Source organism: Fusarium sambucinum, chromosome III (genome assembly GCF_050947815.1).
Source record: "Fusarium sambucinum isolate potato_lamoka chromosome III, whole genome shotgun sequence".
Classification (NCBI taxonomy): Eukaryota; Fungi; Ascomycota; class Sordariomycetes; order Hypocreales; family Nectriaceae; genus Fusarium; species Fusarium sambucinum.
The window spans coordinates 4,008,503-4,031,036 of NC_139292.1; the positions used below are offsets into that span (position 1 = coordinate 4,008,503).

General features: G+C 48.3%; 12 protein-coding genes across 12 annotated transcripts; 2 read left to right on the plus strand and 10 right to left on the minus strand.

Moving 5' to 3' along the window:
• Positions 1 to 1,426: 1,426 nt before the first annotated feature.
• FSST1_011505 (uncharacterized protein) lies at positions 1,427 to 2,941 on the plus strand (the record flags this gene model as incomplete). The annotated part of the gene is made up of 3 exons (XM_083234644.1): positions 1,427 to 1,714; positions 1,761 to 2,157; positions 2,208 to 2,941. The coding sequence occupies 3 exons, from the start codon at positions 1,427 to 1,429 to the stop codon at positions 2,939 to 2,941; spliced, it is 1,419 nt and encodes a 472-aa protein (XP_083081201.1).
• Positions 2,942 to 3,275: 334 nt separating this feature from the next.
• On the minus strand, positions 3,276 to 5,272 carry FSST1_011506 (Zn(II)2Cys6 transcription factor; the record flags this gene model as incomplete). Its single annotated transcript, XM_083234645.1, has 5 exons — positions 3,276 to 3,994; positions 4,041 to 4,321; positions 4,368 to 4,562; positions 4,607 to 5,047; positions 5,103 to 5,272. 5 exons carry the CDS (start codon positions 5,270 to 5,272, stop codon positions 3,276 to 3,278), a joined length of 1,806 nt encoding a protein of 601 aa, XP_083081202.1.
• Positions 5,273 to 6,222: 950 nt separating this feature from the next.
• FSST1_011507 (putative oxidoreductase) lies at positions 6,223 to 7,482 on the minus strand (the record flags this gene model as incomplete). Its single annotated transcript, XM_083234646.1, has 1 exon — positions 6,223 to 7,482. The coding sequence occupies one exon, from the start codon at positions 7,480 to 7,482 to the stop codon at positions 6,223 to 6,225; it is 1,260 nt and encodes a 419-aa protein (XP_083081203.1).
• A 224-nt stretch (positions 7,483 to 7,706) lies between these two features.
• On the minus strand, positions 7,707 to 9,631 carry FSST1_011508 (T6SS phospholipase effector Tle1-like catalytic domain-containing protein; the record flags this gene model as incomplete). The annotated part of the gene is made up of 2 exons (XM_083234647.1): positions 7,707 to 9,322; positions 9,367 to 9,631. 2 exons carry the CDS (start codon positions 9,629 to 9,631, stop codon positions 7,707 to 7,709), a joined length of 1,881 nt encoding a protein of 626 aa, XP_083081204.1.
• A 1,061-nt stretch (positions 9,632 to 10,692) lies between these two features.
• Positions 10,693 to 11,517, minus strand: FSST1_011509 (ClpP/crotonase-like domain-containing protein; the record flags this gene model as incomplete). Its single annotated transcript, XM_083234648.1, has 1 exon — positions 10,693 to 11,517. The coding sequence occupies one exon, from the start codon at positions 11,515 to 11,517 to the stop codon at positions 10,693 to 10,695; it is 825 nt and encodes a 274-aa protein (XP_083081205.1).
• Positions 11,518 to 11,871: 354 nt separating this feature from the next.
• On the minus strand, positions 11,872 to 14,280 carry FSST1_011510 (uncharacterized protein; the record flags this gene model as incomplete). Its single annotated transcript, XM_083234649.1, has 4 exons — positions 11,872 to 11,964; positions 12,019 to 14,075; positions 14,124 to 14,210; positions 14,259 to 14,280. The coding sequence occupies 4 exons, from the start codon at positions 14,278 to 14,280 to the stop codon at positions 11,872 to 11,874; spliced, it is 2,259 nt and encodes a 752-aa protein (XP_083081206.1).
• Positions 14,281 to 14,666: 386 nt separating this feature from the next.
• On the plus strand, positions 14,667 to 15,332 carry FSST1_011511 (mitochondrial 37S ribosomal protein bS21m; the record flags this gene model as incomplete). The annotated part of the gene is made up of 1 exon (XM_083234650.1): positions 14,667 to 15,332. The coding sequence occupies one exon, from the start codon at positions 14,667 to 14,669 to the stop codon at positions 15,330 to 15,332; it is 666 nt and encodes a 221-aa protein (XP_083081207.1).
• Positions 15,333 to 15,422: 90 nt separating this feature from the next.
• On the minus strand, positions 15,423 to 17,680 carry FSST1_011512 (HAUS augmin-like complex subunit 6 N-terminus-domain-containing protein; the record flags this gene model as incomplete). Its single annotated transcript, XM_083234651.1, has 2 exons — positions 15,423 to 17,330; positions 17,378 to 17,680. The coding sequence occupies 2 exons, from the start codon at positions 17,678 to 17,680 to the stop codon at positions 15,423 to 15,425; spliced, it is 2,211 nt and encodes a 736-aa protein (XP_083081208.1).
• Positions 17,681 to 18,760: 1,080 nt separating this feature from the next.
• Positions 18,761 to 19,330, minus strand: FSST1_011513 (uncharacterized protein; the record flags this gene model as incomplete). The annotated part of the gene is made up of 1 exon (XM_083234652.1): positions 18,761 to 19,330. One exon carries the CDS (start codon positions 19,328 to 19,330, stop codon positions 18,761 to 18,763), a length of 570 nt encoding a protein of 189 aa, XP_083081209.1.
• Positions 19,331 to 20,156: 826 nt separating this feature from the next.
• FSST1_011514 (uncharacterized protein) lies at positions 20,157 to 20,498 on the minus strand (the record flags this gene model as incomplete). Its single annotated transcript, XM_083234655.1, has 1 exon — positions 20,157 to 20,498. One exon carries the CDS (start codon positions 20,496 to 20,498, stop codon positions 20,157 to 20,159), a length of 342 nt encoding a protein of 113 aa, XP_083081210.1.
• Positions 20,499 to 20,872: 374 nt separating this feature from the next.
• On the minus strand, positions 20,873 to 21,596 carry FSST1_011515 (uncharacterized protein; the record flags this gene model as incomplete). Its single annotated transcript, XM_083234656.1, has 2 exons — positions 20,873 to 21,487; positions 21,546 to 21,596. 2 exons carry the CDS (start codon positions 21,594 to 21,596, stop codon positions 20,873 to 20,875), a joined length of 666 nt encoding a protein of 221 aa, XP_083081211.1.
• Positions 21,597 to 21,929: 333 nt separating this feature from the next.
• On the minus strand, positions 21,930 to 22,373 carry FSST1_011516 (uncharacterized protein; the record flags this gene model as incomplete). The annotated part of the gene is made up of 1 exon (XM_083234657.1): positions 21,930 to 22,373. The coding sequence occupies one exon, from the start codon at positions 22,371 to 22,373 to the stop codon at positions 21,930 to 21,932; it is 444 nt and encodes a 147-aa protein (XP_083081212.1).
• Between the last annotated feature and the right edge of the window lie 161 nt (positions 22,374 to 22,534).

A 22,534-nucleotide genomic window follows, 5' to 3' on the forward strand; every position in this document is an offset into this window, starting at 1 on the left:
ATTCATTGATGGATTCGTATGCTGTCTTTGGAGGGTACAGATTAACATCTCCCAGCATATTGGTATCTCAAGTTCCTTTTGGTCGTACCTGTAGAGCGAAAGGCTTGGCAACAAAAGCGTCGAGGGTATGACAATATGGGCATCATGAAGCTGGCAAAAGTGGCGATTTCAAGGCTTCAGAACTTGGAATCTGTTCTAGTTTTTGTCACTGGAGGAAGTGCAGTAAGAAATAATGATAGCAACTCAAAGGACTTCACGACTTAAAGAAGGCAGATAGTGTAGAATGTTACCTGGAGCAGGTGGTATCCATCAGGTCCTTTCCATTGAAGCTATCATGGCATGTATCTAATCGGGCTGATGATTTCGCCCTGTTATTGGACATCCTCACAGTCGAGGGCTATTCAGCTTTAAGACACAGTAAATCAACATTCCTACTCAGACTATAGGAAAAATTGACCGCTGGAAGCATAAGAGACGAAATTTGTAGGTTATTTTATGCTCCTTAGACTATAGTTCTTAGACTACTTATTTTTGTACCCTAAGACTTAGGAGACCAACTTTTCTGCAACCCACTAGCTACTGTCAGAGTCAGACGATTTCACATGTTCTATTCTAACAGTATCGTAGGGCTTAACGAACAAGGCTCGGACCGTCCGCGTTTATGGTTGTATCCGAAAATATCAGATACGGCCACCACAACGGCGATCTTGGCTAGCCGTCAGCACATTGGTCTCAAGTTACATCCAATATTGGACCCCTAAGCTTACTTGCTGAGTATTCAAGACTTTTTAGTGAAAAGGGAGTTTCTTGTTTGAATGAGGACTGGACATGACTCTGTTATCCGTTCTTATAGTCTGATCATATCTTACACTATACCATATTCTCATTTAGGTCTCGAACATGATGAAGCCTGGACGAAATATTATGAGATCTGGCTATCATTTTCCTACAAGGCTCTTTGGCTGTTCTTATAGTGCAATATCTCGAGGCATCCTTCCTATCGAATTGAGGTTACGATACAACATATATCTTACTAGACACGGAATGCCCGAGACAAATGAGATCATACCTGGACGTTGATCATAGGTTGCCGAAGACTAATTGACAACCCTCAATTTTCATGGGGACGAATGAATAATGGGTATCCATCAGCCGTACGTGAGAAGAATGGACGATCTCTCACCGCGCAGCAAGCCTTACCTGCAAAAGTCCCATCTGGGTACTGGATTGTCACTGGCCACCCTTAGATAATACACGATCGTCATTCGCAGTCTAGAAAGGGCCATAACTTTCATAATGGGGACTGCTAGAGCAGAGACCTTGCCTTAGTAAGTCTCTGTGCTGTCATATATTCACCGTTTCCCCATATTTACCTTGTTCATGTGTATGGCCCCAAAATCTCCAAATTCACACGGGACATCTAACCATGTGTGCCTGTAAACACCAATTTGTTTTCATATCATGGCTGTTGATAGCAGGATGGGTCCAGCTAAGTTGTAGCCACGCCCTATACGCTTACACCACTGAACGAACAATTCAAGTCGGTGCCCAAGATCCTATCACAGGAAAGATTCATTATAGCAACTGCAACAGCAAAGATACACCTATCTTCCCACTTGACAAACCTAACGTCCTGGACGCAAAAGAGACACCGCGAAATGGTACTGCACTGGCAGCACAGGGCTGGTGGGATTTTGGCCAGGAAACCATCATTGTACGTTTTACCATCCCATAATAAAACAATGGCTAAAAATACTTAGGCATCTATCTTCTGGCAGACTAAAGATGGTGCTATCGTCAACGGATACTATACTTGCAATATGAAGACAGGGAAACTCGTTCGCAATGGAGAGTATCGCATTTCAGAAACTGCAGAGGTCGGCTCCATCCACAACAAATCAGGTCTTGCAGTCGACCTTCTAGGAGCCGACAACGGGTATCGTGTCTTCTATCATAACGAACACAGCAACGCCATGATGTTGCATTATACGCAGTTTACTGACTGGACAGATGGTGGATTCGTGTCACAGGACAACGCAACAGGAATGGCGCTTGGATCTGCTCACATTGACAAGGAGAATATCACGGTTGCTTTCCCTAAAGGTTCCGAAGATATCGAGACATCTCGTTTGGAGAAGGCTGGGCAATGGAGATTAGGTCTGTACTTCCACAATCTCATCTCAAACAATGTTGCTGACCTGCATCAGACTCATTTCCGACAAAGCTGGGAGGCACATTCACCAATGAATCTACAAGTATCACCGCGGTCAGCCCCCAAATAAGCCCATTATTTTCTCTGCCAGCTTGGAATGCTTCTCTAGAAGCCATAGGCTCAGCGATAGACCGATCCCGAAAACGAAGCATCTTCTACATTGGCACCGACAAGAAACTTCACGAAGTAGAAGCAAAGAAAGATACATGGGAGGTAGCATCCAACCAAACCAGCAAAGCTTGGCCTGTCGCTGATGACCCTAATTCTGGTCTGGCGGTAGCATACAACCAGCCCGACGGTAAAGTGTGGGTATACTACTGGTCCAACGAGACAGTTGTACAGACATACAGGAACTATGACGGAGACTGGGAAGATGCAAAGTCCTTGCCCCAGGAAGAACCACGTGAGACTGACAAGAGCAAACCGGTGGAGGATGATACTTCTAGTTCTTCTGGCTTGACCACAGGAGCAAAAGCGGGAATAGGTGTTGGAGTTGGTGTCGGTGCTCTTCTTGTCGGTGTTTTAGCTTGGCTCTGGATGAAGCGCCGTAACAAGAAGAAGGCCTCTGGCTCTGAAATGGGTGTAAGCCCTACAGATTCACACTTTACAGAGGCCAAGAAGGACGATAAGGCTGCGGACCCGTCAGAGATGGATGGTCATGGGCGGCCTGCTGAGTTGTACAACCATCCTCCGGTTTATGAGCTGCAGGGCCAGCATGTGAGAGAGTAATGTAAGGTCACGCATTGAGTGAAAGTGCAATTGTGCGAGGGGTAAGATTGTCTTGGCTGATGAATGAATGTATGGCAGAGAAACGCTAGCAGCAATTAGGTATTCACAAAGATGAGTAGCTAAGTCCTTGTGCTTGTAACTTTGTGTTTAGTAAATCAGGATCGGGATCTATAAAGTGAGAAACATTCCCATCTAGTCCGACGGCACACGGACGCACATTGCGAAAGTGCACGAATACCGACGGGCATAAAGAATCTATTCGCATTACCATCAACTCCGCGCTTCACCTTATCCGTGTCCGTGTATCTATCGTGTATCTATATAACCAACACAATCACCGCTCACCCAAAAAGTCGAATGGGCCCGTGAAGAGCAAACTCTCCATTCCCGAGTCAACCTCGAGGTCTTCTAGTAGATTTGCCATCCATGGTTCAGGTTCTGGTTCGCCCGTAATCTGCAAACTCGGTACCATACTTGCATCCTGGAATGAGGATGGGGTAAATTCCATGTCGACTCCGGAAAAGGGGTTTGCAGGTGATGGCTCACTAGATGCAAATATACTACCTACCTCAGGCGACTCAACAGGTCCGCACCGTTCAAGATACCACATCTCTATCCTCCTCGCGCGTCTCGCAAGATCCCAGTATGGGCTTGGCACGGCATCGCCTGTGCCAGGCCCCGAAGCAGCCTCCATCCTCAAAACAATCTGACGCAGCGTATGCGGCATATCGAGAATTCGACGGAGATGACCTGCAACTTGTGCATTCTCTGGTTGTGCGGCAACAAGGTCAAGACGTACAGCGAGTGAAACTGCGCAGTACAGCATGATCCAGCCTATGTTGGGCATACTGTCTTCATCGCCTTGGGGTAGGAGGAGTACCACGCTGATGAGGGACTTGGCGGCCGACATGCTTTGCGACAACCAGTCGAGAAAACGGTTTTGGTCTGCACCCTGTTGAAGGCTTTGGAAACCGTTTGGACCATAAGAGATGCCATCCGGTGAGGGCTGACAGATGATGAGATCAAGTACGTGGAGTTGTAGAAGAATGGTGGCTGCATTGTTAGTTAAACTCATATGAGAGGTGGGGAAACTACTCACGACTTTCACTTAGAGGGAATGGAAGAGATGACTTTGTGGACGTATACCGTTCACGGATCCTTTGAAGCTCTGCGGGGAGATGTCCTTGTCTTGATCCACGGACGGTACCTGAAGCTTCAATGACAGCATCGTCAACTTCTTCAGTGAGCTTTTGAAGATAAATGATATACGGCAGATGCCTGTCAGTCGGAAATGAGCCTGCCGCTAGGAGCTTGTGACAACACTCGAGGATGTAAGGTGAGTATCTAAAATGATGCGACTTTTGCAATAATACTGCAGAACTGTAGCTGATTAGATAACAGTTCTCAAAGACCATGTTTGATATACCTTGAAGAAAGATAATAAGTTCCTGCTAAAGCTCTCTGCTCATCATGCGACATCTCACCACTCGCATGTTTATTCTCTCTGCTCAATGCCCATAAACTTGCTATTCGCGGTCTATCGAGCCTCATGTCTGAAATGATACTCGCGGCAAGCGATAGATGTTGTGTGTACTTCATGGTCCCATGATGATAATGCGCCCTGGTCCATTAGCGACAGACAAACAAAGCATCGACTCGACATACCACGCCAGATGAACTAATAGCCCCTGTAACATGTCGAGAGTCGCAAAAGGCCCCTTCATCATACGCACAAGAACAATCTCATGGAACAGCCTGCCCAGTTCTCGTTGAAGCCCGCGATGTTCGTGGCACGATGCTGCGAGTACGGCTACGCATAATGCAGGTTTATCCTGGGCCAGGCTTTGAATGGTAACCGATTCTTGGATCATAACAAAGGGAAAGTGAGGCGACATTTGGCTTCGGAACATATCAAGACAATCTTGGCCTTGTTCGAGTGTTATCAATCCTCTGGAGAAAGGATTGTGTGATGCTTCCGTGTCAATACTCCCAGGTGTATTGGACACGCCTGGCGAAGCATCGGCTGCATTTGACGTCGCGGGTGCATAAGTGAGAGAAGGTGATCTCGACCTCGTCGGACTCACAGCCTCAAGATTTCTCGATGGACTATTTCATGTTAGTTGGGCACAAATTTTGAGACTGTATTCACATATTGTCTCACCCAGGCCTCAAAGTCTTGCGCCTCCTAGAGGGATTAAAGACGCAAGTCTTGTTGAGTCTCAAACATCGATCGCATTTCCCCGACTCTTGAGACTTTTCGCATCGAATTTTCGCATGGAAACATGTTTGGCATGTTTTTAATAGCGTGACATTATCGGCTCGTGAAGCCATGTTTGTTGTTGGTGTTTGTGGAAGAGATTAATTTGATGGGCGGGGAAATGAATCTCATTTATCAGGTCCATCCACGACTCCTGGTTTTGTTTCTATTTTATTCTATTTTATCTTCATTCTCGTACTTTGTCATATTACATTGCAGATGATGCCACCTCAAATATTATTACTGGATTTACCGTTTCCGTAGGCTGAGCCAAGAGATGGTGAGTTGGATGCTGTGTATGGAGCGGACTTGAGAGTCCAACTTGTGGCTGTGAAAGCTTCGGTCTCGGCTTCGGTTTCAGGGCATTTGCAGTGATTTTGCGGCGAAGCTACAAGGCTTTCTGTGTCGTCAATGACGACAAAATAGATTGGTCACCCATCACCATCTTTACAGTAGCGTATGTTTGTCTATTTACTGCACTATACAATCTTACAGGGTCTCAATCGGACAAATCGGATTGTGGCTCAGATTCTTCAGGTACGTCAAGTCCGTGTCCGTTCCCACACGCGGCAGTTCAGGGAACATGTCACTACCTTATTCGGACTCGTTAGTTTCCCGCACTTAATACCAGGGAAATGATGATAATCCAGGAACAAGACCCCACGTAGACAGCCTTGTAGGGCAGACCCTTTCAGTATTGAGTCTAAAGGATCTTTCACGAATTATGACCTGACGTGGCATTTTAGATAATGGGTAGCAGGAACAGTAGCCTCCTAAGCCTTAGGGTATAAAAATAAGTAGTCTAAGGAACATACAGTAACCTACTAATTTCGTCTCTTATGCTTCCAGCAGTCAATGTTTGTGATATCGAGGGCATTGCCATTCTTCGCCATAAAATAAGCAGCTTCCATGATATGGCTTAAAATAAGTTCGTTGACTAATGGCTATACATTGTGTACAGCTAAATAACAAGAAACCCAGACTCCATCTATACCTGTCTATACCCGTCCGTATATGTCATTAACTAATTTTTGCCCTTCTTCTTCTTTCCTGACGTCTTTTCCTTAGCCGCCGCCTTTTCCTTGCCCTTTTTGATAGCCTCTACTAGCTCTTCAATCTCGGCCTCCTTCTCCTTTTCAGTCTTTTCCTTTGCACTCTTCTCATCGGCTGCCTTTTTAGCAGCTCTCTTTTTAGCCTCTATCTTCTCGACCTTTTCAATCAGGTTGTCGCTCTCCTCCCAAAGCTTCTTGGCGACTTCATCATCCTTAATCTCCTTTCGTGCAAAGTCGACTTCCAGACACTCCTTGATAAACTTGCCACCGGAGCCTCGAGCGAATTCAGGATCCATGGCGGCATAGAGAATGGACTGAGCAGCCATGTTGGGAGACTTAAGAAGGAACCAGGGGAAAATATAGCCAGCGGTGTAGATTGCGAGTCCCCAAAGAGATCCACGTGTGAGCCAGCGGCGGGTACTTGGGGTTCGGGCCAGACCGGGATCGACAAAGATTACTCGTGTGTTCATTGGCGCCTTGTCAGGACGTTCGTATGAGTCGAGGTGCTTTTGGAAAGCGTGGCCAAAGACGTTCATCGCAAGTTTGCTTCGAGCGTATGCCGTGCCTGGTGTCCATGTCTCTCTCGACACGGGATCCTTGAGAGATGGAGAGCCGATGTATGAAGAGCAGGTCGGGATGATGACTCGGACGTCTCGGTCAATAGGCTGCGCGCGAAGAGCAGGACTCAAGATACCCAACAGATGGAAGTTGGCCAAGAAATTGACCATCCATGTCTCCTCGATACCCTCCTCAGATTCCTTTCTCTTCCCACCAGGGGGTGTAAGGACCGCTGCACCCAGATAGATTATGTCCAATCGTCGAGGCGGCGCATTATCGATCCATTTGGTCGCAAACGTTCGAATGCTGTAGAAACTCGACAAATCGACTTGTTCGGCGTAAATAAGGTGATTATTCGTCTTCTCTCGAAGGTCCTGGATGTACTCGACAAGAAACGGATCGTTCGGGGGCGATTGTGTGAGCAGAACCAGCTGCGCACCCTGTGATGCAAAACCTAACGCTGCAGCGGCACCTATCCCGGACGTTCCGCCCGTCATCATCACGACTTTGCCATGGAGTAGGCGCTGGGTAGGGTTGTAGCGACCGGATGTCCAGATCTTAAGGAGAGTAAGGAATGCAAGGACGAGAATGGTATAGATTATTGTGCGAGTATATTGCCGGACGGCATCGGGTATGCCATTTTCGAGCACGCCTAGAAAAAGAACGAGAGGCATGACGATGAATTGATGACTGTTTTTTTCTCTTCAGCGCACGCCATTAATTGAAAAGCGCTGTGATGGATCGACTTTTGATGTCGTGGCTCCATGACATAGGAGAGCAATGTTGCACGTGACGTCCTGCTCTTGAACATGGACATCAATAAGATATATTTTACAGAGAATACCAACAAATAAAATATTAATTGAACACTATTCATTCCGTCCTCATTACAAAGTGATTAATCGTGTAATCTGTCATCCTTCTTCTTTTTCATCCAAATTTCTCCAACTGGGTCACCGTGATCAGCTACACATTCCCAATCACCGATACCATGTTTCGCAGAAGCTTTTCTAACGCCCCGACCACCACCTCCGATGATGAGATTTCCGGGACGATATTTCTCGTCCATATTCATGCGTCGTATGACACTTCCGTGTACACGAACAGCGTCGGGAACATCTCGAACTTCACCACCAGGGAGAGGCCAACGAATTGGCTTCCATGATCCGTCGGACTGAAGATCCATTCTACGGAAGGGCATGTACTCCATGATCTTCCAAGCCGTGACAGCTATAGCACCCAAGCCTTGTCCATACTCTAGTGAGTCGTGGATTCGAGCGGTGCAGGCTCCGTGCATGACACCATGAAACTTTTCTTTAGGGTCGTCCTCCTTTTCATCCATGGGCATGTCTGGCGCATGACCTGGGCCTCCGCTGCCGCTCGAAACTCGAAGATCAGGAATGGGTGGTCTTCCTGTGGCGACTTCCCAGTCGTGATTGACGCAGCATCCCATCTCAGCAACTTTTTGGTTGTCAAATGGAAGTCCAGCTTTCTGCGCTTCTCTCACAATCCACGCAAGAGGGATGTGACTCGTGCTCTTACTACCTTCGTGGATCTCCCAACCTCCACCGACATCAGCGTGTCCTCCCGAGAACCAAACTTCATCGATATCTTGAGCCTCATCATCGTCGATGTTGTTGATTTCGGAAAGTGCCAGTCCAGAAAGGTTGGAGAATGTCTCTGGATCTCCACATTGGCTTGGTCTTCGACATGACCTAGAACGAGCTCGATACGGGGCGAATTCTCCTCCCTTCTTTTTCCCGCTTCGCTTGTCGTTTGGTGAAAGATGATTCCCGGTTCTTCCTCTCTCCTCGTGCCCGTGAAATTCTTCACGGATGTCGTTCATGGCTTTGTGAAGGTGGTGATGCTCGTTTTCGTTCTTCGATGGTCGACCTTGGTACATAAGATCTTGGCGAAACTTGGCTCGCCGCTCGTCAATACTGACAGCGTGACGAATAACTCTAGCACTACTTCGTGCAGTGTAGGGAAATTTGCTACGCTGCATCCAGGCGGTTTCAAAACTGGGTACCGAGTTGACGGTGTCGAACAGACCGAGGAAACGGATACGACCAACAGGACGAGAGAACGTCTCTCGGAATCCCTTCATGAACCGAAACATTTCTTCTCTCTTCTGCTTTATTCTTTCGGTTCTCTTGTCGGGCTCTTTCTTGCAACCTTCTTCGTCGTCCTCGGGTACTTGCTCACGACCTTGCCATTGAGCAAACGCCTTCCAAGCAAACTTGACCATTTCTTCGTTGCCGTGGGACAAGAGCCCGATATAATCGAGCATCTCAGCCAAAAAGCGAGCGATGTATGCCCCTCGACTGAAGCCGAACATGTAAATCTCATCGCCGGGGTTATAAAATCGCATCAAGAATCGGTAGCCTCCTACGACATGCTGATCAAACGAGGAGCCGATCGCTGAGTCCTTGGCTTTTTGGTACCAAGAACTGAAGCGAGCCTTGATGCCAGTATGGGTGAGCGACCCAGAAATCACATATGTGCCAATGCCAGCTTCGTTTTGTTAGCCAGGAATAGCAGCCTAGCAGCGGACTTACGTTGGTAGTAGTGATACTGGTCGTCCGCCTCACGATCCAGCATTCGAAAGATCTTGAGAATATTACTGTCGCTATCATCGCCGTGAAACTTGTTGCCAGTTCCGTCGAAACACAAAATAAGCTTCCGAGGCTTTCGCCCTGGCTCAATATTGGCAACTACAGGCCCCATTGGAGTTTGTGGTCTGCTTTGGAAATCATGACTCGACGCAGGGTGGTCTTTTATAGACTCAGTTGCCGAGTTAGGGGCAAGGTGTGTGTAATCCATGGTTCCACGACCCCAGGCTTACTGGTGACACTTGGTGTTGAGATGTGGCATCACATAGGAAAAGGCCAAAGGTGGTGGTGGTCGGGGAGCAGCCATCTTTATATGGACATGATAGCATGGCTACATGCTTATTAGCCTTTGGGTTGTCTCAGATCTCATCGAGCTACCACCGCAAATATGGCTCAGTTCAAAGATGATCGACAAGCTGTACGTCGTTCAAAACTACTACTTCATTCCGGCCTTTTCTCCGCAGAATACCGTCCTACTAGGGCGGGATACCATGGTAACTCGAGTCGGGCAAGAGTGTCTTGGATGACTGCGCCGGGGGACAGATTCTCTGTGTTTACAGGCGGACTATTTGATATCTTGCGTCGATCTTTGTCATGGCGATTCTCTACAGAGCGCCCGCTTGACTCTGACTGGTTCACAATCTCAGCCCCAAGACATTGAGGAGCTCAGCTACAAGCTACATCGAACCAAGACGGGCTTTTACCCGTGCCAAAACTCCACTGAATTAATCCTTGCATGCGGAGGGTCGAATTCACCAACCAGAATTCGATGATCGTCATCAACTACCGACAAAGGTGGAATTGGACTTTCCACTATCGTGCTTTTGCAGACGAGGCTTATTACCTGCGTCCAGCTGAAAATCCCTTTCGGGTTATTGGCCAGTCGATCTATCAATTTGTGGCTGCCCGAGAGCTTCGCTTTGCTGATCGGCATCCCTCTCTTTACAGACCTGCCCTTGGAAAGCCTGAGCCTATGCCAATCGGAGCCTATATGTCAGACGCTACTATGGATGGTATTATCCACTTCAAGGGCCGTCCCTAGAGACGGGTAATGAAAAGGCTCTCTCTCTTCTGCGTACCGACAAACCGACTCGTTCTTTCAATCTGAACGTTCAAGACATGTTGCGCCATTTACGTTGGTGGCATTTACGAATGCACAGCTTTCCGGTTAGGAAATGTTATGTCTCACTGCATCAAAACATTGTCGATCATTATTCTCCGCATGATTCATTGTGGTCGCTTCTCAACATAACTAACAATACCCCTTCACGCCTATAGCTTGCTGTTCTTCCAGACAGCGCTCCTCTTCTCGACAAAACTCAAGACACCCTCCTTCATGTTGTCACCGCCTTCCATTGTCTTATATACCCCATACTCAATCCTGTTCGTGCTGTCCTTGGGACCTTCTGCTTCCCACCCACCCAGCAACCCCTCGCGCGACACGATAACCGAATCGGGGGAATTGTTAGACATTTCCACCGCCCATCGCAGCGCCTCTGCGACAACATCCTCCAGCTTGACCACCTTATTCACAACACCCCAGCTTAGGAACTGTTCTGCGGTGTACATGCGTCCCAAAAGTGCAATCTCGGATGCTCGTTGACGTCCCACGGTGCGAATCAATCGTGGCAGCGCGCCAGCAATGGCTACAACGCCGCGCTTGACTTCGGGCAGACCAAACTTGGCCGTCTCGCTAGCAATGACCATGTCGAGGTTAAGTATCATTTCCATTCCACCGCCTAGGCAGAGACCATTGACTGCCGCGATGACGGGCTTCTTGCCTCGTCGATTACTCAGACCTCCGAAACCGTTGTCTGCCCACTTGTCAACGTTGTTTGTACTGCTTTCGCTATTCTTGACGTTCCACTCTTTCAGATCTGCTCCCGCACAGAATGCTCGCCCAGTACCTGTGATGACGGCGCATCGTAGTAAGGGCTCGTTATCGTACCATTTCCAGAGACGATCGAGGTCGAAGCTCATCTGTCGCTGCATCGCGTTGAGATGCTCTGGCCGATTGAGCCTGACGAGAAGGATATGAGGTTCGGGGTATGAGAGGACCACATTGGGGACCTCTGGAGGTGTAAGATTCTGCGCCATGATTGTGATGATTTGAATTGATATTATCGGAAACTGTTGTAACGGTTCAAATGATTTACAGACTCGAAGCTCTTTATGAGATCAAGCTCCAAGTGAATGGTAAGCTCAGTGTGGGGAACCTCGGCACCTCGGTCCTCTCCAACAAAGGTAACACCCCAGACGATCCATCACCCCTCACGATACAATACGGACAAGACATGGGTTTCAAACAAGGATTAAAAGGTTGAATCGTTTTATTCCCACAGCTCGCAAACGCCTCTCACCTCCCTCTCCGTTCTTTCAGTGGTATTAAGAAACTCGAATTAATAATGATACATTTTGTTGGTTCAACCCTTACGAAATTTCCATGCTTCTTCATGCAGGGAGACCTCGCTTCTCGCTTTCTGTGAAGAAGATAACCATACGCCAGAGCTTCTTGACGAGATCCTCTGCTTCGTCATCGAGTGCCTGTGACAATTAGTGATCCATTGTATAAAAATCAAAGGGGAAGGGAATACGTACACCTTCTAGTTCTTCCACTAGAGCGGCTGCTGTGCCGTGAGCGCGAAGATGTTCCTCCACTGCTTCGACGAGCATCTCCTCTTGAACACCGAGATACTCGACAATCTTCTTCTCGACAAACGGACGTAGCTTGTCCTTGATGACAGAACTGTCCATGTAATCCCATTTGACCGCCCAACCCCAAAGACCATCCTTGTCTGATGGAATTTCCTGGGCAAGGGATCGTACTGCCTGTGAGATCTCCTCCTCCGTCATATGCGCCGTAGCAGATGAGGGCTCGAACTGGATAGGAATCAGCTGTCGCTTAGTAGAAGAATCGGCCTCTTCATCGTCCAAGAGACCCTCCACCTCTGCAATGGTGCGCCGTTGAGGAGCTGCTCTGGATGCCTGGGCCTTCTGAGCCGCAGCTCCGAGAGACAGCTTAAATGGCTGCGGTGCTGCTGCTGCGGCGGGAGCATGTCGCTCCTCCTCCAATTCTTCAGCTTGCTTGTCGAGGAACGAGTCGGCCATACCGCGTGCACGTTCCATTTCGACCTTTTCGCGGCGCTGTTCGTCATGCTCTGCTCTTCTGTCGGCTTCGTCTTGTGCCTCCTCATCTGCTCTGTCGGCTGCCCTCTTACGAGCCCAGACACTGTGATCGCGGTAGTATGGGTGGTTCTTTCGACTGGCTTCTTTCTCATCGTCCCAGCCTTTTTCTCTCTCTAGCTGCTCCTCCTTCCTTCTTTCAAATGACTCCGCATCTTGACGTTCTCGCTCGCGCTCTCGATCTATTGCTGCTTGTCTTGATCGTTCTCGGTTAGACCACTTTCTCTCGGCCTCGAGATACGCTTTTTCATCTTCTTCATCCTTCTTGGACTTGTATCGTCGGTAAAGCTCCTCATCGCTTGCGTCTGTATCGTCGTCCTCTTGGTGGATGGAAAGGTCTGTGTTGGAAATGCCTCCGTTTACAAAGGCAACTCGGTTCTGCCCATTCTGTCCTTTAGGACCCGACGGAGCATTAGCTATACTACCTCTTGGACCAAGAGGAATGTTGTTGGTACTGGCTGGCGGTGAATCAAGTCGAGACGTCCGTGATGGTCCATTTCGTCGTCGCTCCATCTCTTCCATCTCTTCTTCCTTTCGTAGACGCTCCAAATCTCGTTGGTTGCTCCTTTCCCTGAACGAGGCGATCTCTTGGGCAACCACCTCTCGCATCTCAGCAGGGATATCGGCCAGTTCGTCCTCTTGAGCCAAAGGGATATTGACCACTTCGACATTCTCGCCAGACTCGGTGTTGCCCATTGTGACATATTCGCTGGCAATGTTGGTCTTTGGATAGAATAGATCACGAACGGCGTTCTTTAGTGCTGCCCTCGCGGCTTCGAGCTTCTCAGTTCTAATAGAATCGTCCTGGGCCTCTTCGTATGATTCGAGGTACTTCAGCGAACTCTCGTCGACCGTTACTTGAAGCTTCGTCTTTTCTATGCCCTCGTATGTATCGTCCTTAGGTCCATCAATGGATACTGGTTGGGGCTTGACAGGAACATCGATCTGTTCCTCGTGGAGTAGCTTGACTGCGGAGCTCAGTGACCATGGATCGTCAAATAAAGCGAAACCGAACTTAACCCCTTTATGATCATCTATGACACTCGCTGAGGAGTCCCACTTGCGCAGCTTTCCAACAGCACCCAACAACCGTTGAATGCCGTCATCACCGCCCACGCCTTCAGAAATCTGGTGTATGAAGATCGTCCGGAGCTTTTCTTCGTTTGTAGGGGGAACAAGCACTTGGGGCACTTCCCTTGCTCCTCGGTCGCGATCCATTCCTCTCTCCATACCGAGTCCAGGTCTTCCACCACCAGGACCAGACATATCGCGACCGCCTGTGGGTGTACCAGGCTTCCCTTGTTGAGAGGTACCGAGTCGAATCACGGGGGCGTTGAAGTTGATGTTGGGCATATTGGCAGGCGCTTGGAAGCTGGGTGGAAGGCCGCTTGGACGATTAGCTTGCTGGGCGCCAGACTGCTGGACACCCGGAGGCGCCATTCCCGGAGCAGAAGACATGCCTGGAGGAGGTCCTAAAAACATGTTAGATGAGTAATGGGGGTGCTGTTGAGCGTGCGCACCTAGACCAGGTGGAGGAGCCATTCCTGGAGGGGCATTGTTCGATCCGGGATAACCTCCATAGGCAGGAGGCGCACCATAGGGATTGTCTGCGAAAGTTAGCTCTGTGTGATGAAGCGTGGAGCGAAGAAACATACTGCCATAAGGATTGTATGCCATATTGGCGCGACGTTACTATTGGGATCCTTATCTAACGATTCTCGAGTAGTATTGGTAAGAATAATACTACGACGCGAAATAGTTCTGTTATGATGTTTTGCGCAATCTGGATCCGCGCAAACGTGTTGAAGCATGTAGGCACGAGGCTGAAGATGTTCTTCAAGGTGGGGCCGCTAAGATCCACAGTTTGCCGCCTTATCGCACCTACATTTTTCCGAGTTATCGCGACTTTTCTGCTTCATCGGATGTCTTGTTCAACAGCTTAATCGACGAGAGCCAATTGGTTGATTACGTTGGTGTCTGCAAAATGTAAGTGAAGCTATTTGACTACTATTGTTCGAAAGTTGACACCATTCAGGGCTGCTTCGCTCAGAACTGGTAGCGCAATGCTGTCGAGAATAGCTACGCCATCGACATGTCTCGCTAAAAGGGCATTCACCACATCTCTCGCCTTCCGAACAGGACCCAAGATCACCACAGACGAGGAATCTTCACCGGCTGTCAATCCCCTTGCCCGGTCTGATCCTTTCGTTAGAGATCCATCTGCCGAAGCCCGGTCTGAAGCTCTTGGCAAGGCCGCTTCCGAAACACGATCGAACCCTCTCACCGGCAGTATCCCTCCCGCCCCTCCTCGCGATGCTCCTGAGGCCGCAGAATCAAAGGCCACCAGCCATGCCTACGATGCCACCAAACCATACTCACTGGATATCGCCCAGATCATTGCCAACAAGTCCAGCGCGTTCGGCAATGAAGAAGCTTCAAACCCTATAACCCGTCCCCAAATTCGTGCGAAGCCTGTTACCGGTCGCACAGTCTTTGTCAAGGATTACATAACCAAGACCAGCGGTCCTACTCCTATGGTTGCTCTCAAGATTCTCAACAGGATTGTGCGAGAGGACCAAGTCAAGAACAAATACCACAGCCAAAAATTCCACGAGCGAAAGGGTCTAAAGAGAAAGAGGCTTGCAAGTCAGAGATGGCGAGCGCGATTCAAGCACGGATTCAAGTCGACAGTCAGCAGGGTTATCGAGCTTAAGAAGCAGGGGTGGTAGATGTTCGAGTCTAAAATATCGGCAAAAGCATCGTTGTATTATAGATGTGAGCATGTAAAGTATGATTAACAAGGGACTTCGTTATCGTGATTACACGTAGTCGTCGTCCCAGTCCCTAGTTGGACTCGGCAGCGGGCTGGCCTTGATCTTGGGTCGTGATCTAAACACCGCCTCCATATCCTCCTGCGCCATCAACTCATCTGTAATAACGGCCGTATTCTCCTCGACCTTGGGAAAGTAACTGCCCTCCTTTTTTGGGGGGGCCTTGGGTTTCTTCAACGAACGTTGCCTTTCCATCTGTGCCTTTTGTCTCGCCTTATCGAAACCGGCCATGCTCTTCCGAGTTCGAGCAAGGAGATCAAATTCTTCTTCGGGGAGTGCTTGACTAGGATCCTCTGCAGAAACAGGTTCTGTGGATGGTGGGGTGATGTCCAAATCATCGGGTTCAGGATCACCAAATGATTCACGGGCCATGGACAAACGTGTCCGCTCGGCAAGCGAAAGTGTGTGTCGTTTTCTCGGTCGTTTGACGGGCGATGGTGAAGTCATATCCATTGACTCGAGGATCTGGTCTGCCATCTCTTGGGTAGGAGATAGTTGTGTAGGCATCTGCTCTGGTGACTCTTGAAGCGGCAGAGGCGAGGGTGGGGGAGATGGTTGTGGGGATATATGAGGTGAAAGTTGGGGCGAAACATCATACTCAGGTCGTGGAGATGCTGTGACTGGTTCGTCCTCTGGCTCAGGGGAGCTGGTTCGCTCGACTGATGAAGCACGAAGAATGCGAGCCTCGTCTTGGGATGGTTTGCGAAGGCTTCTAGCACTTGAAGAGACTGTAGCAAAAGAGTCGCTGGTATGGGAAAGTTTTGGTCGTACTGGGAATCGCTTTGACAAATCTAGCTTCGACTTGAAGGTCTTGATGGGAGATTCGGGGAACCCGTCTTCGTCTTCCAATTCACTGATGACTTCTTCTTCTTCCTCTGGTTCGGGGTCTGGCATGTTGATCACTGGTCCTTTCTGAAAGGCAGGACGCTGTAAAAATTCAAGAGCTGACGACTTTTGCGGTTTCGTGCTTTGGAGCTCCAGTTCTAGATTGCGTACAAGGTCATCGTACTCGTTCAAGAGTCTCGATTTTCCGAACGCTGCCTTCTTTGGGCTGACTTTACCGAGCAGCAAAGCCTCGTGGGCGCCGAATCCAAAGTCAATGCCGTTCCCTTTCTCCTTTTGCTGGACCTTTGACGGCGATGGGACCGGTTGGTCGGCGGACATCTCAATGCGAAACCTTTGCCACTTCTGGAGTCTTTCTCTCTGTACGCGCACTCGACTATCGAGTTGTTCCAAGAGGCCGGTACCGTGCTCTTCAAGTTCGTCAAGTCGGCCTTGCTGCACCCTTCGCCAGACACGATCGAAGGGCATTCCAAGAAGGCCATCCTTTTTTACGCTAGCATCTCCATAGAGCAGAGTCTCCATCCATCGTTCGTTACCTGACCAGTTGTTGCGGAGTGTGCGCCACATCTCGCGTCTAGCATCATCAGATATGGTCGTGCCCCCTTCGAGAGCATCCAGTGCTTCTCTCCTTCTAGCAATGCCCTTTCCCTTGACCGTCAATAAATCGGCAAAGTCGTGAAACCTTGAGCTAGCCGCCACCTTGCTATTTAATATGCGACTGATGGCAACCCTGTGTGCCAGGACCATGGTGGTGAGGTCTGTGTTATCGCTCTTGTATCCTCGATCCTCGACGGCCATGTTAAGTGCAAGAGCTTTGTATTCACTGCCTGATGCTACCTCTTGGGCAATAACGTGCTTGAGAACAGCAGATGAAAACGCAGCAAGAACATCTTCCAGTCTTTCTCCTCGGCATTCGTCCAACATTGTCTTTCGTACGATGGCATCCCTTCCAAGCACTCCATTTTTCTTGGCTGCTTCGAGAGCTCTTAACAAGGCGGCACGGAGGTTGACAGATTGGGTTTGATCGAGAGGAGGAAAGAACGGTTTGAGTTTCTGGGGTGGGTTAGCGTGTTTCTCTTTGACGTGAACATTCGCCTTACTTTTTTTGCTTCTTCGGGGTCCCATAAAGAGAAGAGCTGAAACAGAGTCCATTCCACGCAATGTACCCTTTTCTTTAGACCCTGGGCACTTGTGCCGCCTGTCGCAAAGGTCTCAGCACAGATTCCAGGCCAGTCCTGGTGTTGGTCAAGGTCAAGAAGATTCAGGTTGGTCAAAAAGATAGATAGAGCAGAAGGCCCATGATGAACGTGTGTAGTTGATGCGGGTGCATGATGAGTAGTTTTATTGGTAAAACCGGCCACTAAACGGGCAGATCTTGTTCGCGGAGGCTGTACAGCAGCCATAGCGACATATTTGTTAATTGATAGAGTTGAGTTTTGTCGAGCGATTGATTGAGTTGTTCTGTCGGTGGATGGCAACTGAAAAGGCGGAGTGTAAATAAGGCTGATGTAGAGTAAACAAATCGGAAGTTGGTGGGGGTAGCTTTGACTGACGGTTTGTGGGGCCGGTGCCTACCCTGTATCCATGCTGATACAGTGGCCGGCTACCTAACCACTCCTCCTTGGAATATCAGCAGTCAGTCACTATGTTGAAGATATGATGCAGGTGGTGGTGAACTGTTAGTACCATGGTTTGGCAGTTTTGTTCTAATCCGTGCGCTGGACATGATGTCAAGGGAGGATGTACAGGGCATGGGGACGAAAACAACTACTCAAGGTCCTTCAAACAAACCCAGCAAGGGTTCCCCCTGAGTTCGACATGACGCAGGGGAAAGTTTGAGTTCTCCCGCCCGAACACAAGTTGCATAGCGATCATGCTCTGCTCGTCATAACTAGATGGTATGACGATTTGGTTACCATACATCTCAATCAGTTGCGTTCTTGAATCACGGAGTCACGATCTCGTTGAGCCTGTGACAGTTGCATTTGAAGTCGTTGGCTCATTTCAAGAGAAGCCATCAGGTGAGGCAAGAACGATTTAATACATATTATTACTGTGGCAAGTAAGATCTATAGACCTGGTTACTGAAAATACAGGAGATACCCAAGGTAAAAATGAAATACGCTAGCCACTGCATGACGTTAAATGCTTCCTGGCTTCTCAGTTTTGGAGGTGCTTATAAGCATTGTTAATATCACCGACTTAGATGAGTGGCATTAGATATCACGATTCTGAGTATCATTGTACTTTCAAATTCAGACTGACTGCTTTACGATTAAACATCACCCTCGAATTTCCGATATTGGTAGACATTGAAGTATCAAAGATGATTTTCACAGACTACCTACTATTGTAGTAGATTTAATCCCTCGAACGCCCCGAAAGATTCCTTGGTGACCGGCACCGGAAACAAAAACACCCCCCCCTCCCAAAACAAGATTGCCCTTCTCGAATACAAATCGTCATATGAGCACCAATACTATCTAAGGACTCATTGAATCCTCCTCCTCCTCTCGCTTCTCAGTGATATCCTGTTCCCTGCTCATCTCGTCAAGCTTGGTGGTAAATCTCAACATACGTATCTCGCTCTGCGCAAGTCGAAGATCCCGCTGAACCCTTTCTTTCTCTTCGAGACAGCGCTCCACAGTGTTGGCACAGTTCATGGTGATGAGCATAGACGTGCTTCTCTCAAGTGACTCGCATTTCTCAAAGAGGATACGAGCCTTCTTGAGAGCACTCTTCTTCTGACGGATGAGCTGACGAAGCATGGCCCACGTGGGACGGGTGCGTCTCCCGTCTCCGTCGAAATCCTCAGCTTCGCTATTGGAGAGGAATTGAACGAGGTCGAGCGGACCTACTCTCTCGACTAGGACATCTCTCGCCTGGTATAGGCGTTCGATGTCATCGTCAATCGCACGGATACGAGAGAGATTACTGACATTGTGCAAGGCCTCTGATTGCTGCTGATACTGACTTTCATGGATCGGTCGACCCTCACGACTGTAGGGATTATATCGAGAAGACGAACCGACTGAACTAGATGATCGAGGCATCTTGAAAAAATCCTTGATGACTGTGTGGTTTAGGTTCAAGTAGTTGAGTTTCTGGCTTCGGATTGATAACCTGTGCAATGGTATTGTGAACTGAAGCTTTTCTTGTGAAGATGATGAAGATATTAGAAAATAATAATGCTCTACTTATACTCAAGAGTATGATTACTGACGTCAAATATTGTGACTGTTCTGACTCTAACAATAGTTGTGTTCTGACTGTTCCAGTGTCCATGAGGGACACCTTAAGTTCTGAGATAGATTGGCCGCTAGACGTATTACAGACGAAACCACAGCTTTTGATACTTAGACCAGACTTCTTAGACTGTTTATCATTATACCCTAAAAGTTAGGAAGACCAACCTGTCTACTACCCCAGGACATTGTATGGAAACCTAAACTTGACAACAAAGAGACAACGAAATAGTAGAAGCTCGCGCTGTTCGCACTTTTGTTTTATTTGAAGAAAAGTAAGGAATCATATTAGAACAAGGGAGATCATAGAGGGCATTCATATTCAGACTACAATGGAGAACAAAAAAACGGCAAGATGGAAGACAAAGACACTCCAAAATAAGTGAACATGTTGTGATTGTTACTTCTTGGCCATTTTGTTATGCAAGACAAAAGACACTCATTAGTAGAACAAAAAAACCCAAAATGATAGATTGATGATGCAGAATCGAATATGTACCAAAAATCGCATACCTGCCAAGAACCTCCTCAACCTTGCACTGTCCTAGTAATCTCCAAGATACCTCCCATCAGCTCCGGCAAGTTCCATCTTGACCTCGAAGCCGATTTGAATCATGCATGATATACGAAGTCATTACTTGCGGATATTCATCATCTGCAACTGAAGAAGTAGTTCCTCCTGCCCGATCTCCCCCCCGTCCTCAAATCCATTCAGCAATCTCTTGACGTGTTTGAGCATGACTTCAACCATTTCGTTGATCAAATCGCAATCGGCCTTCCGGTTTTCCTTTTCGGCTTTGCGGTATTCCTCTTCGACTTTACGATATTCCTCTTCGACTTTGACTGTGTCGAGTTGTGCCTCGATGCCCTTGATTGCTGCGTTTGTAGCCCAGAGACTGGCGATTCTGGTTCGGGGGAGGCGATCGTAGGGCCCAACGTCTCTACGCTGGCCGCGAGGAGGGACATATTTGGGCATTTTGACGTGTTGTGATGTTGTGTGTGATGTTTGTGTACTGTTTTGGTATTGTATGCTGCGTGGCCATGAGGTTAGTAGCAGCCAAGAGAGAAACATATATATGATGGAAACCCGATATCAAGACAAGAACAGGTCTTTGTTATAGAACTCTTTCATCTTCATACCGCAAAGGGGGCATTTCCTTATATTCACGGAAGCATTTATATCTTCCGGGTATTATTACATCTTTGTAAAGGGACAGTGGTTTGGTACCGACATGTTATACCCGGGACAAACGTGGTGATTACATAGGGACTCCTTATGAAAGCCTTCGTAATGCCCTTGATCTATCAAAGAATACACCGCTTTCATAGTTCTTGAACCTGCATCTGGCACTAGATAGGTGTACCGCTCCCAATGAACCATTTCCCCATTTTCCTTACGATCCAAACACAATCAACCCTGTAATATTGGCACCAAGGGCAAGTGGTATTAGTTGGCATAGCTAAGAGCGACGCTGCCATGCTGCCATTGCCAACTTTCCTTAGGCAATGGTGATGCGTCGTGGTAACGCAGGCCTGAGCTTGCATGAAGCGCTTAAGGTTATTGCGGCAGGACTCGGCGTGAAGTACCTGGCAGAGGACTCCAATTTCCCTGGTAGTGATGCCGTTGATATCGAATTCGAGAGCATGCTTGGCGACCTGTTCGAATTCGCAAGACAGAATTCCAAATGCGGTCCCGGCTTTGATGATAGACGTGCCTGATAGAGGTGCACCACCTGATGCTGTAGGTTTGGCGCTTTCAGGACGAGAGGAGTCGATTCGGGAGTGTAGTTCCTGATTCTCTGAGCAAAGACGCTGGTACTCGCGCTTCAGATCTTCCATCTCCCTCTCACGGGAAAGCTCCAGCTGCTTCTGCTGGGGTTCAAGGCGAGTGAGAGTGTCAAGTGCCTGCTGGCGCTGCTGTTGGAGAAGAGAAGAGATAGAAAGCTCGGCGTCGCGTTTGCCCGACTATGCTAGGTCAGCCAACTGCTCTCCTGTGATGGAGTCTTTGCATCCAAAAGCTTACCTCATTAGAGACATCTCTAGCCTCGTCGATTTTCTTTCGCTTTAAAGACATGGTTGATCGCATGTAACAGAGCGTGATCGATTTCGAGAGGAGTATGTTTGTCGAGATTTGGTAGGGAAATGACTGAGGTCAGTGGAGATTTTTGTAGTGGCAGCAGGTGAAGTAAACAGGGAAGGTAAAACTTCTAGAACTGATGTGGTGGGCAGTCCCTCACCAGCTGTGCATCACTGTCAAAGTTCGGTGTGGCTTCGAGGATGGTTGCCTAAGCGCCGACGAGGTTGTCAAAGAGCAAGCCAAAAGGCAGAGGAAAAATTACCACACAAAAACAATTCTATTGCCTAAATCACCTAATTCTAAGACACATGTCCTCATTAATCCTTAGCTCTAGTGATGTTTAATCCTGCGGTTCAATTTGCTGATCTTCTTCTTCAGTTCCCGAATCATCTGAGCCTGTTTGTCGCATTTCTCTTTGTAGGCCATCTTCTCCTCCTCCCATGACCTGTTTACCCTCTCAAGTTCTCTAACCCTCACGATAGCTTCGTCGAAAGTCTTAGGGTTGACTGTTTCGTGCTGAACGGGTGTGAAGTGCTCATACTTCATGTCTCGCCTGTCACTTGTCGGCAACATTTCGCATAACTTGGCATCCCCTTTGGCTATATAACGCTGACTTTTATCGTAGAAGCCCTGCGCTTCTTCGTAAATGCTCTGATTGTGTAGGCGAGGCATCATGTCAATGGTGCGGGGGCTGAGCTGTGGTTGGTGGTAATCGGTTGTGGGTTTGTGTCTTTTGCGAGCGACACTATCGTCGTTGAGAAGTCGTTTTGCCATTTTTGATGATGTGACAGTTTGGTAGGAGTTGTTGTAGGTCGGAAGGGTGATGTAGGTCAGTATTACAGGCAAGAAGCCTCTTATATAGGTGAAATATTAGATGCAGATAGTTGTTTGGGAGTAGTCTTTGATGCAAGGCATTCAGAGTTACCACGAGACTA